General features: G+C 38.2%; 1 protein-coding gene across 2 annotated transcripts in view; it reads left to right on the top strand.

Annotated features, from left to right (window-relative positions):
• Nucleotides 1-11,965: 11,965 nt before the first annotated feature.
• Nucleotides 11,966-19,176, top strand: part of AIR9 (Outer arm dynein light chain 1 protein) — a 34,814-nt gene continuing 27,603 nt past the window's right edge. Inside the window, exons 1-11 of one of the 2 annotated variants that reach the window (XM_077387732.1) lie at nt 11,966-12,161; nt 12,781-13,706; nt 14,150-14,221; nt 15,058-15,123; nt 15,303-15,374; nt 15,490-15,555; nt 15,666-15,728; nt 15,811-15,876; nt 17,522-17,621; nt 17,996-18,097; nt 18,897-19,129. In XM_077387732.1, the coding sequence (XP_077243847.1) occupies nt 12,822-13,706; nt 14,150-14,221; nt 15,058-15,123; nt 15,303-15,374; nt 15,490-15,555; nt 15,666-15,728; nt 15,811-15,876; nt 17,522-17,621; nt 17,996-18,097; nt 18,897-19,129 (1,725 nt within the window). In that variant the 5' untranslated portion in view covers nt 11,966-12,161; nt 12,781-12,821. Of the gene's footprint in view, nt 12,162-12,536; nt 12,619-12,780; nt 13,707-14,149; nt 14,222-15,057; nt 15,124-15,302; nt 15,375-15,489; nt 15,556-15,665; nt 15,729-15,810; nt 15,877-17,521; nt 17,622-17,995; nt 18,098-18,896; nt 19,130-19,176 lie in introns of those variants that run through there. The other variant, XM_077387733.1, reaches the window with a different exon arrangement.

Raw genomic sequence — 19,176 nt, 5'->3', positions numbered from 1 at the left:
TCTACTTTTGCTTGTAGTTTTTTCCGTAATTGTCATATCTTATTACATTTTGTTGGTATTTTTTTCGTAATTTTCAAACTTTATAACCTAAGTAATTTTTCATTTAAAACTTTATAACTTCCGCTGTTTTACTTTTTTTTTGTAATGATTATTTTTTTGCTTATTTTTGCTTTTGCTAGCAACTTTGCCCATGTGCGCATCTTTGCACAAGGATGGCCACATGCCGAGAAGTAGCATAGGAGAAGTTTGCTAGCAAATTCCTATTTAAAAAAAAATGTTATCAACACTACTGTTTTCTTATGAGGGCACTCTCACTTTATTAAAAGTACAGTATGGCCCACACCATAGGATTATCCAAAGCGTCCATTAGATGGGCCATAGCCTAAATAGGTTATGCTCCAAAAATCATTTCCATAGGATGATCCTAACCCTCCAATCTGAATGTTAGAGGGTTGATCCTAACCCTCTATAGATCGGAGGGTTAGAATCAACCAATGGAAATAATTTTGGGGCATAACCTATTTAGGCTATGGCCCATCTAATGGACGGTTTGGATAATCCTATGGTGCGGGCCATACAGTACTTTTTATAAAGTGAGGAGTGTCCTCATCAAAAAACAGTAGTACTGATAATATTCCCCAAAAAATCTTAAAAAATACGGTAAAAAAACTCCAGCACATCTCCTACCCCCAACCAAACAACGTCGGAAAAATGCCCACAATCTCCTCGTTGACTGATTTCCTTTTGATTTCCCTTTGACTTCTTCTTCTCTAAATCCCCCTAACATCTACCAGCATCCAAACAGAGCATATGCATTCTCCATAGGGCAATCTACTTAGTGTATAGTGCGAGTGCCACCAGAGTCTTGGGTTTAAAGAATTTAATCATGACTCTACATGATTAGATCCGTCGATTTGTATCAAGGGCCTAGGATCATTCAATCAAGTGTTCTTAATGACATTTAACCAGACTTAGGTTGTCCTCAGTATCAATTGATTTTACCAAGTGCATTAGCAAAAATATCTGGGTGTCTCATCCCCTTTGAGGTGATGTGAGAGATTGGTTGGAAAGAAATGCTCGGACTTTCGAAGAGAAGTTTTCTATCATCCCTTACGCTAGCTTGTAAGATCATAATGAACTTGGCAAATTGGGCTTGACAAAGTAGTGCCTTTTGGGGTTACTCTACATATTGCATTTTAAGAAATTGGAAGACAATCTAGGTGGGTTCCATTCCAAAGGAAAAGATGCTAGTGATTTGGAGATCCCCCTACCTAATGTTCTCAAGCTCAATGTCGATGGTTGCTCCCTTGGCAACCTCGTCAGAGCAGGTATTGGAGAGGTGTTTAGAGCATGGTTTTAAATTTCAACCGAAATCTGAAATTTCGGTTTCAGTTGGACCAACACCGAAGAGTCTAATACCCGAAATGGTATTTTATTTCGTCCAAAATTTTAGAATTTCGGTCGAAATTTCGTCCGAAAATCTGAAATTTCACCCAAAAACTGTTTTTTTTTAATTTATTTAATATTTTACCGAAATGTGGTATCGAATAAAATATTGTTTTTAACGTTTCGGTGGGGTCCGAAATTGAAATTTAAAACAATGGTTTAGAGATAGTAATGGCGCACTATCATCCACGTCTTCTGTGGGCCAATTGTTATTACAGACTCTACCGAAACAGAGGTTCACGTTTTTCACTACGGTATGAACTTATTCAAGAATCAAATGTAGGGTAAGCTAGAGGTAGAAGGAGATTCTTCAAATGTCATTTCCTGGGTTCAAGGCAAGAGCATTGGACCATGGAGATTAGCTAAGTCTCTGGATGAGATTATTTGTATGATTAACAATAGTTTTCTTTCTTTTGTTCATGTCCCTCGGAGGGCCAGTGATCTGGCGGATTCGTGGATTCGTTGGCTAAAACTGGAGCATTGAGAGACTAGGTTTCCTCTGGGTACTCTCTCCCCATCGATGTGAATTTGTAATCGCTTTTGCAATGAATATAGTTACCTTTCTTTTTAAAAAAATAATATGAAGAAGAAGAAGAAGTGAGGCCCAATATGTGTCTCTTAGGCCATGTTCATTTAAGATTTTGACTCCAGAACTGATTATTGGACTCAGAATAAATATAGGGTATTTAGCTAAACAGAGAGTTTAGATCTCTCTAAACCGAAGATAGGAGTCCAGCCCATTCCCATTGCCCCACCTAGATCCAGTGAAACCTGAACCCATATGGTTCAACTTGACTTCAGCTAGGGTTTTGTTGGCATTTGCTAGTGTCTGAATCCAATCCCATCTCCCTAATTTTTTCGCGAATTTATAGTTCCGTTCATTGGTATACTACTTAATATTTATACTTAATACTTAATTTAAATGAAATACAATCGGATTCAAATATTTCCTCTCCATCCCTGCCTCAAAGGGACAATTTGAGTGGAATGCCGACCCCTTTTTTTCAGAATGAGTCCGTTTGTTTTTATGTGATTTCGTACTATACAATTTCTTTGTTTGTGGGATCATTTTCCCTCGAGGGGTAATGAGAAGAACTATAGAATGGATTGTTAACCATGCCTAGATCTCGGATAAATGGAAATTTTATTGATAAGACATCTTCAATTGTAGTATCCTGATTTCAAACAAAATTGAGGTATCGTGTTTTTTGTATTTTTTCAAATTTTCCATGGGCCAACCTAGACTCAACGTGACCGGATTTAGTAAATTGGATTAGATGGGTTGGGTTAGAGTTGAGAGATTTAGGCTCTGTTTGTTTCAGATAAAGACAGCCAAATATAAATTCAAAATTACATTTAAATTTGAGTCCAATGACAATAGGTTGTCATGACTCATAATCTGAAACGAACAGGGCCATAAAGGCAGGTTGGGATAAGGTTGACCGTCCTTGACCCGAGGCTCGGATTGGGTCAAGTTAGGGTTGAGGTAATGCTACCACGGATTGGGGTTACGGTTGGCCTCAACCTTGCCCGAGTCGCACTCCTCCTCCCAAAAATATGTAAACTATATTGATTTTTAGACCTTTTATCGTACGCATAAGATGTCCCCTCGGCACGGGACTGGTGCCGTGTCGATCACTTGATGAATGTCAACAACATAATAGTCTCGATTACAAATACCCATCTCCTTGTGAGACCCAAGATAGATATAATTCATTACGTATCATTAATCTCGAGAGTGAGTGTTTTCCGAGTTGCTTTTTGTCTTACGCTTCTTCACTTGCCCTAACTACCCTTAATTAATTATAGCGCGGCCCACGTTACTTTGATACAACGAAAGTACTAAAGAGGAAACCCAACTCAAAAGGTTTCTTTAGTTTTACAATGAGTGACAGTTTAAACAAATACCTTGTTGTTGGCATAGGGTGGAAACCAATTTAAAGCCATGGTAGGGCCTGAAACCATCTTGAGTAAAGACATCATTATAGTTTTTCATAATACAAAACAAATGAGGAAAAGTTCTACAACAAATAATTTTGGGAGTGAGGGGAGCATAAAAAGCTCCTACAGACCAGGAAAACAAAAAACTAGGTATTATTTTTCACCATTTTTAGGGATATCTATTGCTCTCTCCACTCCCACCCACTCAATTCCCCCTCTCTCAGTGTCTTCACCTCTCAAGCAATTGGGCCTACGAATATTCCATGGAATAGTTTTTCATCGACTCTACTTTATTGTATGATGGAGACAATGAAAAAGTGTATTTGAAGATTTAATTCCCAATTCCTTTTTTCTCCCCTTTATTCTTTCCTGGCCATCCCCTCATATTGCAGATAGAACAGTCGTAGATACTCTAGTCTAGATGGAGGTGCTCCAAAGAAAAAAGGGTGAATAGAGAGAAAGCTTCAATAGGGTGCTAAATTATTGTGATACAAAGGTTCAGCAGCTAAGACTTAATGGGTCCCACCTTTCATTGACTGGCCTTACCTCTTTTCCTTTTTTTTTCTTTTTTTGGGATGGGTGAGATTTTATTAGAAGGCACTGCACCGAGACAGTCATGAGACCAAGAAAGACAAAACAAAAGAAGGGAAAGAGACAAGCAAATACAAGAGCTTGATTAGCCTCACTCTAGATCTCCTATTGCCCAAAAATCATCCTAATCATACAATCTTAACAAACACACACTGTAGCTAACAAACATCTAATCTACATATAAATTATTTCTTTCATAATGTTCAAGTTATTCTGCCCGCAAGGTCTACCGAGTTTTGAACTGATTCAACTCGTTTTGCTGTCAGGCTGCCGAGTGGGTCAACTCAGCTAAGCTTCAAGTTGATTTGTCTGGGTTTTAGTATGTTGAATTTAACATAAGATTGGTTCAGAGATTTTGATGCTCCACCGTTCGCTGTTCTAGTTTAGATAGTGACAATTTGACTCTCTTATAGCTAGTTAGGATGCTCCCAAAGCGCATAGCTCTGCTTGTTTAAGATTATGACAACCGATTGCGAGTCCAACCCTATTCTTGAAAAAATGACTGAATTTCAATTTGCATTGTTTGGAGGACAATTTCAAACAAAACAAACTGGAATTGGCAGAACAGGAGACTGAGGGGCCTCTCGCCACTGAAATTTGTTACGATTTCCAAAAAAATAAATTTTTATGGGATTTGCTAGGCAATTTTACATAAAGCCATCTCTGCGAAAAAGTGAGCCTGTGTGGCTGTTTTCTCATGCAAAAGTGAGCCGAGAAATGGCTTTCCGCAAAATTTCCTAGCAAATCCCTATTATAAACATTATTTGCGAATTATCTTATTTTCCTTCAAAACTATTTGCATATGGCATTATATAGAAATGACATTTAGAAGCATACAGAGAGGCCCATAATTTTTTGGGTGAGAAACTGAGAATACTTTCTATATATACTAAGCAAATCTATCGCCGAAATACTGTTCAATTTGAGGTATTGCCATTGTTGAGCTATAGAGATCGACTAGCAACATGATCTTGTCTTGAAAAATGGCTATGACTCAGTGCCCATGTGGATTACAAACCTAGGTCTCAATCACAACATAGGGGTGCAAAACCAATTATTTAAAAAATATTAAAAGATGTCTTTTTCATGGTGCTTGACCAAAGGTCTACACGGCTAATGAAATAGGCTAATTTTTTATGACAAACAATATTAATGGACCCAATCACCATACACATGGCAATGTGACCATGTCTTGCGATGATTTTCTTCTTCTTTCAATTTGTGATGGGACGTAAAATTTGTTTTATGCCTATTTCACGTCGAAAGAAAGGAGTAAGACGATGCCTGTCATTGAAGATCTTTCCATTTTTCTAGTCAGATGTGGAAATGAAATCTGCACTCCCTTGTTTTGATCATGACCGTCCTCATATTTTTGAGGCCGATAAGAAGTTTGGGGCTCACAATCGATGTCACAATCTCAAACGAACATGGCTAAATTGTTTCCTTGATTGGATGTACAACCAGAGGCACAATTGTTCAATGATCTGAAACATTTGTTTTCTAGGCCTTGATAATCCGCTCCAGGCAATTCTAACCCTCTAATTTGTAGTTCTTAAATCGATGGTCAGAAAATAAGGATGCAGTTGTCCGGCCACAAATTGAAGGGTTAGAATGCATGGCCGCCCATAGAAAGGCTAAAAGATAAGTGATTTTGATCATTAAACAAGTGGCCCTACTTGTACTTTTGCCAGCCCATATTCTCCCTTGAAAATATATGGGAATCCATCATATAAGAATCGAATTAAACCTTTGCTCATTTGCTGAAACAAGGGAAAGTGGATAACAATTCCTAACCACAGAGAAGAATGATAAGCAATAATCAAGAAATAAGAATGCTTTAAGTTTAAGTGCTTTAAGTATGCACTCAAGACCTTGGAGCCCACCTTCTCTATTGATGAATCAATGGAACCCATTTCATTTCTCGAGGACCCCGTTGCTTCCATCAATGGATAGCTTTCCCCGTTTAGAGAAAAGAAGCTCTGCATAATCATGTAGACATACTTTATAATTAATTCATAGGCTAAAGGTGAAAATGATGCTTCAATCATTACAAATAAAAGATGCTTAAGTGTAGTGATAATAGCTTTGCTTTGAGCTTAAACAATGAAAATAGGGATTTTCAATTGTTCGTTATAGTCCGGTGAACTTGGAATAGAGACACACATACACACACAGAGAATAAACCCCTAACCCTTTCTTATTTCTCTTCGAGGAATGCTAAACAGAAGGGTGCCCTTGCGAAAACCATAGGCAAGGGCTCCCTCGTTGGATCCACATCACCAAAGTGCATTAAATATTTCTTTACTTTTACGTCTTCCGGTGTTTGTATAATTGCACTTTAATGACATGGATCCAATGGGGTTGCCCTTTCGGCTGGTTTTTGCTAGGTCGCCCTTAAGTTTAGCATTCCTCTCATTATTAACCCTACCAGTAAAAAGGCATTAAATGAGGCTGTCACTTTGTAAAGGATATCAAACAATGCAAGTGCTCCAATCTCCCATGCAGTGATTCGTATCTTGGATTTCCCGTGCCACAAAATTTACTCAGTTTAAACAACCTTAATTACAATCTGTAGCCTCAGATAGTCAGATGAATGGCTCGCAAAGCAAATTTTAAAGCATGGATGGTTTAGCTGGGTGTCACTGGGGCTCCGTTTGCTTGCCTCCCTTAGGTGTAAACCATAGATGCTTGAAAGTGAAAAAAGCTCATTTCCTCTTTCCTTTCCAAAAGATAAGTAATCCAAACAGAGCCCAGGGAACTTGGGAAGGAAAGTGAAAAAGTACCGTATATTTTTTTTTAATTGTGCAAAAAAAGTATTGTACTAGCTCACTTTGGCTTAGCCTTTATTATCTTTGTAATGTTTGCTAGAGCATATTAACTTCAATTATTAAAAATATTGCTAGAGTATTCTCCTCTTCTTCTTTAAGCCATTTGGATCTAGACCTTTGGCTCTAAGACTATCTCCTCCTGTAGGACTAGGTGGTTGAACTCCTCTGTTAGATTTCCCAGCTCCTCCACCACCTTCCCGTTGCCCATACCTTGGACTTCCGCCCTTTTCAATTTTTGAATTTGTAGGGGCGGGCGCTATCATTATCTTTATTAAGAGTCCAGACCAGGGGCAATGCTGTCACAAGGCCTAGGACCACGCAGGCAGCCTCCAATCTGGGTCTGTAACCTGCCTCAGCCAACAGGATGCTTGAGAGCAACCAATATTTTCTTTCCGCCTCATAACGAGTATTTTCCTCACTCCACTCCTTTGGTTTTGCTTTGACATAAAAAAAATTACGTCTCATCACCATCTGGCTTCTTCCTATTGAGATCTTTAATTTGCTCCGCACCGGATCTGAGACTCTGGATTGGGATGTGATAAGATCCCAATCGCCAAGCACATATACCTCAGGAAAATTATGAACGGCTGGGATTGCCCAAATTCCAAACGAACTCGAATGTGACCAGATGGTCACCTTCTTGTAAGAGCCCATTCACTAGCAATTACAGAATGTTTAGGATTGCCTGATCCAAGTGACTTTCAAATATGGCATCTACAACCCCGGTTTAGATTGCCTATGGATAGACTTTGATACACGCGCAACACATCCCTCTTCGTTTATAGATTGGCCCTATGTTTTACCATTTTTTCTACTTGCTTGACTCTGGCGACAATATCACGTGCAAATCATTTCTTTTTATTTCGTAAGAGAAATGATATCTCCATTCCCTTCTGATAATGGCAATCGTTTGGTAAACATTTTTTTTTAAAAAAAAAAAATTGGCTTTTGATAGCTGGTCAGTGTGCTTAGCAACTTTGCTTAAGTTTGAACAGCTAGTTATTAAAATATAAAATCCTGAGATATTGGCATTCTTAAAATGAGAACAATTGGGCAAACAATTACCATCAAGATCGATGCTAACAGTCAACTTTTGGGTCCCACATAGGGACATGAATGTGCAAGAGATGGCTGATCTAGTAGAATATCATGAGACAACCCTCATGGCCTTGGCTCCTAGTGGACTGAGCATCCCATGTGTGAGATAGAAGAGTACAAAAATCAATGGTTTAACTTTTTCTTGGTAGAACCCTGGGTTATCCAATCTGTACATGTGGCAAAAGTGGGCCCAAAAAGTATTTCTTTTTGAGCCTGATAGCCACCTGTTTTTAGCATTTTTTAATTAAAAATAAGGAAGTGCAAATATTATTTCTCTCTTTTTTTTTTAGCATTTTAAAGGAACACAAGTGCCAGTATAAAATTCAAGAAGGTTTGCAAGTCATTTTCTTGGGCTTCTTATAAAGCACTGTTGGTGTTAGGGAGTCGAGATTACATGCAAGAAGAGTAGGTTGCACACTTGCACCTTTTTAATGGCCAAAATATCCTTTATTCTTTCATAATGATAATTATGGTCCATTGGAGGAATGCTTATAGTTGAAAAATGTAGACAGGATTGCCCTACATAGGAGGACTTTCTTGTCATTTGCAAAAAAAATAATCAAGGGTTTAATTAAATAATAGCTCAATAAACGGCGTTTTTATACCAGCTCTTTTATTTCTTATGGTAAAGCTATATGGTTTCAGCTCTTCACCTCATGTTTTCCATGCATTTCCCTGTTCATTTTGGATTCTGAGTATTGATTCTGACTCCACGACTGATTATTGGATTCAAATTTGTGCTAATTTGAATCTAGTAATCGCTTTAGGAGTCAGAATTAATTCTCAAAATTCAAAACAAATTATGCCCTAATTTTGAGACCAAAAATCAATTTTAGGCTAAAAAAGGTTGGTGCTTTGAAAAATGTTGCATGTAAAAACTGAAATTTCTCAAGTTTGGTTACACCATTTTTTGGGGCTAAGAATTTCTTTCGGCTCTGTTTTGTCTAAATTTTGTTTTAGGTCCATTTTACGTTGAAAGAAACAGAGCCTTCGTGCATGTTTGGCAACCATAAAAAATTATTCCATAAAATATTCGTGGTACCAATTGTGAAATTAGAGAAAGAAAATGGAGAGAGTTGAGCGAGCTCGAGTGGGGGAGCACGCAGAGAGCACGAGAAGTTCCAAATAACTGAAGCGTGGCAGGATGTGAGTAGAAAGAACCACCATAATTTGCGGAAGAGCCAGAGAGAGAGGAAGTTGAGTCGGAGGTTGATAGAAGCCCTTGACTATTAGTGGTTCTCGAGTTTCTTTGTGTTTCCACTTTTCCTTGGATAGCAATATCTAGGAATAGGTGCTGTCGCTTTTTTTGGTCTGCATACATATTCTTGTGATAGGGTCAGTGTTTGTTTGTTGATTGTATCATCTTTCATATTCTAATAAACCGGTAGGGCTCCCTGCAAAATCCCAGCTCACCTATCAAATAAATAAAAAATTCAAATAACTAGTGAAAAAAAATACTCTACTTCAAAGTCGGTTTTCTTTTTCTTGTTTTTCCGGAGCTTTTCATGCTCCACTCAGTCCACCCTCTCAGGTCTCTCCCTCTCCGCCTATCTCTCACAACTGACCCCAAACACACAACAACAAAAGAGTCCTTGGTATAGTCACATTTCTCTTATTGGGAATTTTCTTAGGAGGAAAAAAGGATTTCCTGCAATATTCCAGATAGGGCCTAGACAGCTTGAGCACATCCAATCCAAACTGCACTGCATTGACCGTTTAGATTAATGGCCTGCCAAATATTTCGGTATGCTGAATAATAGTATTTGGCTTTTTCGGTGGGTGAGATAATTTAGATCAAGACAATAGTATTTTGCCATTTGATATTGGGGATTTGCTAGGGTCCATCGCAGAAGGCATTTCGCGGCTGGTCTGTTGCGTGTCATACCACCCACCTCGTGAATGGAGACAAAAGCTAGCGATGGACGGTAGCATTTCCCTTGATATTATTATTGAGATTTTATACGGTGCGAGCCCTTACAATCGCTTATTTTTCAAAAAAGTACTATACGGACCATGTCATAGGATGATCTCAACCCTCAGATCTATAGAAGAGATGCATATTATTGAAACCTCTGTAGATCGGAGGGCTAGGATAATCCTATGGAAATGATTTTTGGGGAACTACCTACTTATGCTGTGTTCCATTGTATGGACGGTTTGGATCATCCTACAATGTGGTCCGGATAGTACTTTTTCACCGTATAAAAACTCATTATTATTAGGCGCTTTTGGATTGCAATAACTTATTTGGAAGGTTTGGAAAAGAAAAACCTTTCCAAAATTTCATGTTCTCCATTGCCAGATTACACATGGAAAAAGGTGACTTGAACCAGCGAAGTTCAAGTTTTACCCATACGACTTTTAATTTATAATGATATTCCTAAAATTTATCAGAAATAACAAAATTATAGGAAAATTTTTTCTCAAGAATTTTTTCTTCCTCCAATCAAAACTGGGGCTTAGGGAAATACTATATCCACCCAGTTATTTACTAGCGTTTTCCCCTTGTACCGGTTTAGGAATGCTTCAATGGGGGCGTGATCCGATTACAGCACAGTTGGTGTCACCTTTAGAATGATTAGCATATAGTTTTTGGGTTATAATGGATTAAAGGCAAGGTCTATCAAATGGGACGATTCGGATCATTAAAAGGTGGGACCTACTATTTTGTAGTGTGTGAACCTTACCGTATTACAATGAGGTCGAACTCTTCTTGAGCAGTCCAAAAAAATGGTTTTTTTTTTTTTAGGGAAAATTACATTTACACCCCCTCTAGTTTCTGACACATCCACTTCCACCCCTATAGTTTAAAACGTGACAAATACACCCTTGTAGTTTCAATTTGTTTAAGGTTTGCCCCATCAGTTGAATGTTCGTCCATAGATTGAAGGGTTAGGATGATCCGATGGAGCTGATTTTTTGGGCACATCCTATCTATGTCAGGACCCATCAAATGAATGCTTTGGATCATCCAAATAATGTGGGCCCATACTCGAATCCAAACCCCAAAAAAACCAGCTCCATCAGATCATCCTAACCCTTCAATCTATGGACGAACCTTCAGCTGGGGGCAAACCTTAAACAAATTGAAACTAGAGGGGTGTATTTGTCACGTTTTAAACTTAGGGGTGGAAGTGGATGTGTGGGGTGCAAATGTAATTATCCCCCCCCTTTTTTTTTTTTTTTTTTTTAAACTAAGAAAATTGTCATGAACAAGTGAAAAACCAACTAAAGGTTGTGCGTCTATCATCACTCATCAGCCTTATTATCCTCGTGAATTTGCCATCAATTATTGCAGGGCCATTTTGGTCCATAAGAAAAAAACCAAATCGTATCCTTTTTGAAATTTAATAATGTTAACGATTGTGGCTTTCTCTGATTCGCTCTTTCCTAACACGCATTTTTTGGCACTCTTATTGCCACGAAGATATAATCGTATCCGTTCTTCCAACTGGTGAGTAAAATCCCACCCATTGCCCCTAATATGACCTTTAATGGATGATCCTAGCCGCTCGATCTATCTAGCCTCATTTAGGGTTTCATTGAGAAATTTGAAACCGTAGATTTTTTTGCAGCCATAGGGAGACGATTTTTTCGCTCCCCCAGTAGGATTATGCGCCCCACTTTTAAAGTGAATTGTGTGCAGATTAAGGCTTTTTGAGATCAAATCACGTTAAGAGGGGGCGCATAATCCTAGGGGGGTGAAAAAATCATTGCCCTCATATAGATGTGACCAGGACGATGTGGGTTGATTACTTGATTCTTAATGTCATACAAGATCAACTATGTCGATCAGATGTCGCTTGTGGGACCCTGAGAGATGATCGCTAAAAAGTAAAAACCGGCCAAAACCAGGGCAATGATAAATTCGAACCTAATGTAGGATAATTCGCACCACTGTGACGTTAAAAAACGTTAGCCTGTCTACCCATCCCCTCCTTTACAGTGGTGCGAATTATCCCACAGGGGGTGCGAATTTATCATCGCCCAAACATTTTTCCCACCTATTTCATTTTTTTTCCTCTTTAAAAAAAAGAGCACGCGGCGGAACTTTATGCGGGTTTTTACCCTTCCGGTCATATAAAAACCGGCCAGCTGCCGGAATATCTCTCTCTCTCCTCTCTCTCTCTCTCACAAGTGGGTAGTTTTTTTTTCTGTCATGCATTACAAGGAGGAGCATGCATTTTCTCTGGCAACCAAAACCCTAGAAATGGCCACTTCCTCTCTCGGACTTAACTGGATCTAGAACTCTCAAAGGTGAGATCGATGTTTTTTTATTCTGTTCTTCTAGACTAGATTTTCGACTTTATTGTATCGGATTCTCCGCTGATTTCCTCTGTAGATCAGTGTAGAATGTTGTCATTCTAGTTCAGGAGCCTGCATTTTTTGTCGATCTTAAAAATATCTTAGGAATTTGTTAAAACTAGGGTTTCTGTTCAAATTTCAGTGATTTTGAGTGTTATTTGGTCTTCTCGCATTGTTTCTTCATATTTTTTATTTTCTACTCAGATGGCTCTGAAATGCTACGGTTGTAGGTAGGAAAACTTACGCAGTTCTTTGACATCTGAATGATCTCTGAAATTAGACGACTTTTTAGCGTTCTTTCCTCTGTTTTTTTCTTCTTCTCCGTAGGAGATCGTAAAAAATTCTTTGGATCTGGGGGAAGTGCTTGCATTTTCTCTGGCATCGTTGAACGATCTCTGAATTGGCTGAGGTTAGGGCTTTTACTTGATTTATTGTATTTTTGAGGGGTTTGGACTTATAATTTCTCATGGTGTGAGTGTCGATCAACTTATGTTCTCTGAATTCCTGCAAATATATTGAAAGATCTCTGCATTGAAGACGATTTATTTTTTGTTTCTTTGTTTTGTTGCAGTTTTGGTGGGTTTTAGCCCTGGAAAGGTGTATTTGACCGAAATGGAGGCTCAATCAGTGAATTCTAGCGAAGATGTGGTGAAGAAGCCTCAAGCTTTGCCTTCTCCGAAGCAATCTTCTGTCAGTTCTTCTGAAAGTGTTAAAAAACTGTCAAAAACTGCGAAATCTGGCGTTTCTCCTATAGGTAGAGTTTCAGTACCTACCACTTCAAGCAGAAAGAAAGCAGAAGGAACAGTAGTTTCAGATTCGAGTTCGAATGCTCTCAAATCTACTGTAACACGGTCGACTAATAGCTCAAATGCAGCTTCCTTGAAAAGAAGAAACAGCACCGGAGGAGTGCTGGAAAAACAGCCCATTACAGGTCCGAAACCATCTGAGAGCGGGCCCTCAGTGGCGCAAAAGCGCATAACTCGATCTGTTTCTGGGTCAGTTAATCAATCTCGCACAGAACCAAGACGGGCATCATTGCCCTCGATTAGCAGTAAACCTGCAATTCCTGCTAGGCTTTCGGAGCCAAAGAAAACATCCCCAATTTCACCTACAACTAGAGCCTTGAATGCATCACTGAGATCGGACACCAGCAAGCGGGACTCTGCCCCAAAACCCACTGTTGACATCAGTAAGCAAGATTCTGCCCCAAAGTCCTCGGTTAAATCATCTTTATCGTCGTCTACTTCCAGGAGGGTTCCTTCTTCATCTTTGGATAGTAGCGGCAGTAGCAGTCTCAGAAGGACAACTTCTAAGGCTTCTTCTCCATCAGCTCGTTCACCTTCGATCACCAGTGGCTCGAGGTTTGGGTCTTTGTCATCATCAGTGGACAGGGGTTCTTCTTCTTTATCAGGTCGACGCAAGGCATTGACTCCAGACAGTAGAGATTCTCGCTTTATAATGCTGCCGCAGGTGGAGGTCAAAGCTGGGGATGATGTTGTAAGCACTAGCTTAATTAACTTTTACCTGATGGTTGCATTATTTTACAGGGAGTGTGCTTTGCATTATTTTACAGGGAGTGTGCTTTGCATTATTTTACAGGGAGTGTGCTTGATTTTTGTGGAAATGAATTTGAATTTAAGATTTCAGTTTCATTTTCTTTTGGGGTAGAGTTTTTCATTAGAGAAAATGATTCGTTTACTTTTTCTTTAGAAGGTGCTGAGGTGTTCTCGTTGTCTGTTTAATAGGATAACTTTGATTTTTTTGGTTCGTCATTGTTATTATAATTCTTGTTACTACCTTTATTTTGGGTTTAGATTCTTGAAGACGTGGAATTAAAGCTATGAGGATGGCAAAAAATTTGCATGAGGCTATAATTTTTCTGTCACACAGTTCTTTAAAGTGACTAAAATTGATTCTGATATTCTTGTCTTTTGTTCCAGAGGCTGGATCTTAGGGGCCACAGAGTTCGCAGTCTTGGTGCTAGTGGGTTGAACTTGTCCCCAAATTTAGAGGCAAGTAATCTTATAGGGACGTTTTATCATCATACTTGTATTGGTTTTTCATGCTTCAGCAGTTCTGTTATCAGCATTTATATTGAAGGGGGAAAAACGATATATGCTCTTAATTGGTTGGGTACTTGTTGAAGAAAGTTGCTATGCAGGATGATGCTTGGAAATAATTGTAGTGCATAGGAGTGTAACCTGTGTGATACATTTTTATACATTTTGGATTTGGGGAAGTGAATATAGGTTGTGTGGTTGTCTGTTACCATTGTTGGAGGATTACTGGGATCAATCTATCCTAGGTTGACCTCATTAACACAAGAATTTGTTACCAATTACCATCAAGCTTTCTTAGATTAACCTCAGCATCTTTATGCATTTTGTGTAGTGGTATTCTACAAGAATTTGTATATTTTGTTTATTAAGTGTTTTTATATGTTGTAAGGCCTTACAACAATATGGTAGGGGTACTACCCTTGATATTTGATCCAACAACAGCTCACTCAAAAGTGAGCTGCTGTTGGATCAAACATCGAGGGTGGTACCTCCACCGTACAAGGTCCCTATTGTTGTAAGGCCTTACACCATATAATTTCTCGTTTATTAATCTGTTTCCACTGCTGGGAGCTGCTGCAATCAGGCTATTTTAGGATGAACATATGTACTTAATTGTGGTATATTTTGTTCACTTTTTCTGTGATACTGCTGCTTTATAATGGCGATTCTTGCAAACTTTCATAAGCCAGTTTGCAGATCTGGATGATCTACGTCTTCATTATTAACTTTCCACATCTAATTACTGTCTCACATGACACTTTCTCGCCATTAACATTCCTCTAGTGCAGTTCCTTTATCTCAGGGACAATCTTTTATCATCCTTGGAGGGAATTGAAATTTTGAAGCGGGTGAAGGTTTGTTTTCCTTTCCTACATGCTTTAAAATCTTTTTTCCATGTATCGATGGTTATCCTCATATTAAGTCACATGCAACATCATTTTTGAGATTGGGTTCATTATAATTTGAAATTTCCATTATCCAACAGACAAATTAATGGCATCATATTTGATATAAAGAACTCTTTTCATGCTAGGTTCTTGATTTGAGCTTTAATGATTTCAAAGGGCCTGGCTTTGAGCCGCTCAAGAATTGCAAAGTCCTCCAGGTCTGAATCTCACGTGTTTTCTTAAGGTCATAAGAATCACTATGTGCTTTTATGTGTCTCAAGTTGTAGTTGAATTATTTTATGCAGCAGTTTTTAATATGCATTATTCATGCAGCAATTGTATCTTGCTGGGAATCAAATCACATCGCTCGTAAGCCTTCCGCAACTTCCCAATTTGGAGGTTGGTGGAAGCTAATACTCCTATTCTAATTGATATTGATATTTATGTCTCCCATGTGCATGATGTCATTCTAACTTGCCTGGCTCAATTCTAAAATGCTTCCTCTTCAGTTTCTCTCAGTTGCTCAAAACAGGTTAAAGTCTCTTTCCATGGCGAGTCAGCCTCGTCTTCAGGTCTGTTTGTTTCACATTCTTTTCTCAATTTTTATGGTTGCTTTCTGTCTCTTAAATCTCTTTTCCTTTGGACTTTGCACAGGTATTAGCTGCTAGTAAAAACAAAATATCAACTCTAAAGGGTTTCCCACATTTACCAGTTCTTGAGGTTAGCTTTCTTGTTTTGCATTTGAAATCCTAGGCTGTGATACATTGCTAATTTGTTATTCAAACTGAATCATTCCAATTTTACATGCTCCAGTAAACTTCTTTCAATAGTTTATGGAAGAACAATAATTCTAGCTTGCATTTATGTGCTATCACATACTACAATTAAGTTCAGAAGTTTGAAGGCCATGAGCATCTGTTTTGCTTTGACACTCCAAAGTTTTCATATCTCGTTTTGGTGCATACCTCAAGAATCTGCATGTGTGACACACGATAACTTTGCAAATAAGTTAGGTGAACAGATTCATTCAGAAATAGTCCATTAATCAGATGATGTGATCTCTTGATTGGGGAAGTGGATGTGGCCCATCCATGGTCAGCCTCTACACCTTAGGTTCTTGCATTTGCAAATGGTTGCAGATTTCATTAAACAACAATTAATTTGCAGGAACATATCAACTGCGGCCTTATCAATGTTGTGCACATGGTTTTAAATTTCGACCAAAATCCGAAATTTCGGATTTCGGTGGAGACCGACACCGAAATGGCCTTTCCCCGAAACGGTCATTTATTTCAGCCGAAATTTCGTTTTTGCCCGAAATTTAAACCAAAAAACCTTTTTTTTTATTATCTTAATATTTTACCGAATTTTCGACCGAAATTTACTATTAAATAAAACACCCTCTTCTTTGTGGTACTGGATTTCGACCGAAATTTCGAAATTCCAGGGGTCCGAAACCAAAATTTTAAACCATGGTTGTGCATTGCTGACCCTGGAATATGAGGATTTTTTTAACTGTCCATATCAGTACATTATAGAATGTCACAATCTCTCGAACCATCCAAATCCAGAGCATTTGCTGCTGTTTCCTTGTTCCACATCCAGTTGCTGGTGTCACTATTCATCACTGCCATTCTTGGAGGCAAAAGTCGTATGACTGTTGTTTGACCCCTCACCCTCCTATCCATTCCTATTTTAAGACAAAAAGCCTAGTCTGGTCATTTTAAAAAATTCTTTAAGTTCCATAAACAGAGGTAAAGGCTGTGGAACAACCATAAAAAAGGGGGTGAAAATATCGTATCCCTATTCATAAATATCATATCTGGGCTTGTAGTAGTATATATGATATTTCGTGTATAATATGCAATATCTATACTATATGAGATGATGTAATAGTTTGATATTTTGCGCATTGCAATATTTACTCTACATATCAAATTGTTTATATTCTCAGATCTTCAGTATGCATGGGGAAATGATACGCATGCTCCCTTGTTTTGGTAACACCATTTCTTACTTTATTCAACACTTTCCTGGCTGTTGATATTGTTTTGGGAAGTGTAACTGTGTGATAGGCCTTCAATAGCTAATTAGAACAGTGTAAACTGAAGAGAAGAGTGCCATTACTAAAACTAGGGAGTGTGTATATCATTTTCCTATTTCAAATTGCTTAATTGTTATTTATTTGCCTACTTAGACATTACCAAATATGTCAGTTACATGGACATTGAAATACATACATGCCAAGAAACCTGTATGGGTATATTCATATAATAAATGGCTGCACTCCTAATACTTCTATATGAAAATATGATTCTATTGTCCAGTCTGAATGTGTCTTCAACAATTACATTATGTGCTGCAGCATTTGCGTGTGGAGGAGAATCCAATACTGGAGATGCCTCACTTGGAAGCAGCTTCAATATTGCTTATCGGCCCTACTCTAAAGAAGTTTAATGACAGAGGTATGTTGGAGTACATTCATCAACACGGTTATTTTTAGTCTGCCAGTGTTTTTACCTATAATTTTAATACTGGGGAGTGGGTAATGTCCTTTTTTTTTTAACCATCTCCTGTCAACCACCAGTGTGTTTATTTGGCCCACACTACTACTATTATTTTTTCATTACTTTGAGCCCACATCTAGCCCTCCCCAGACCCCACAATGGCGGGAGCCTCATGCACTGGGCTGCCCTTTTTTTTTTGTCAAATGAAGTAATGGTATTGTTTTACATTCAACCCATACAAGCCTTTCATCCGAATTCCTTCAATTTCCTTGATTCTTTTTTACATGCTACCAAGGTTTCATTATTGTACACATTATGACAAATTGATGTAGATCTTTCTCGTGAGGAGCAAGAAATTGCAAAGCGTTATCCTGCTCACACAGCTTTATGCATTAGAGATGGTTGGGAGTTTTGCCGCCCCGAACTTGCTTCAGGTGAGTTATGTGGGATTTTCTAGTTTTTTAGTGACTGGTTCTCATTCGGTTTGTCACTTATTACAAGAAGGTTTCATGCATATTCATGTCTTGTGTACACATCTTGGTATTGTGATCATGAGAGATTTACACATCATTGAAAGACTTTAGTTCAACTGTCGAATGTTGAAAAGATGGAGAATACTATCTAAATCTTAAATTTGTAGCTGTATTTTTCCTGCGCGATTTATGCATTACCTATTTCTACACTTTGGCATTTTCTTTTTCCCTGGAGCTGCTTTTCTTCAGAATTTTGTATGATCAGTGTTCAAAATGTCAAATCAATATACTGTCAAAGTTTCATTATTCAAAAAAAGAAATATACAGTCAAATTTAGGGTCAGTCAAAGCTCAAATCGGCTGTCTCTGACACATCATTGAAGAACTTTAGTGCAAGAATGTTAAAAAGATGGAGAATACTATCTAAATCTTAAATTTGTAGCTGTATTTTCCTGTGCGATTTATGCATTACCTATTTCTACACTTTGGAATTTTCTTTTTCCCTGGAGCTGCTTTTCTTCGGAATTTTGTACAATCAGTGTTCAAAATCTCAAATCAATATACAGTCAAAGTTTCATTATTCAAAAAAAGAAATATACAGTCAAGTTTAGGGTCAGTCAAAGCTTGAATCGGCTTCTCTAATTGCACTCTAAGATAAGTTTTGTAAATTTTTTTTTTTTTTGAGATATTAAGTTTTGTAAAATTTTATGAGGTTCTTTATCTACGGTAGTATCAACTTTATTCATGTGATATTTGAGCAGACTCGACTTTTCGCTTTCTGGTTGAACAATGGAAGGATCATTTGCCTCCTGGCTACACACTCAAGGAAGCCTCTGTCGATCAACCATTTGAAGAAGATGCTTGTCACTGCCACTTTGATTTTGCCAATGACCGCTCAGTCAGCAGTGATTCCGAGTTAGTTTTGAAATACCAATGGTTTATAGGAGAAAGAACTCCTAGTAACTTTGTGGTTATTGCTGATGCAGTTGGAAAGGTATAAAACCCACCTCTTATTTACTGTACGCTAATTGTTTCATCTTG

This window comes from Tasmannia lanceolata, unplaced genomic scaffold (assembly GCF_043159265.1).
Source record: "Tasmannia lanceolata isolate RefF3 unplaced genomic scaffold, GAP_Taslan_0.1 ptg000008l, whole genome shotgun sequence".
In the NCBI taxonomy this organism is placed as follows: domain Eukaryota; kingdom Viridiplantae; phylum Streptophyta; class Magnoliopsida; order Canellales; family Winteraceae; genus Tasmannia; species Tasmannia lanceolata.
The sequence above is the reverse complement of the archived record's forward strand: the minus strand, read 5'-3'. Positions and strand labels throughout refer to the sequence as shown.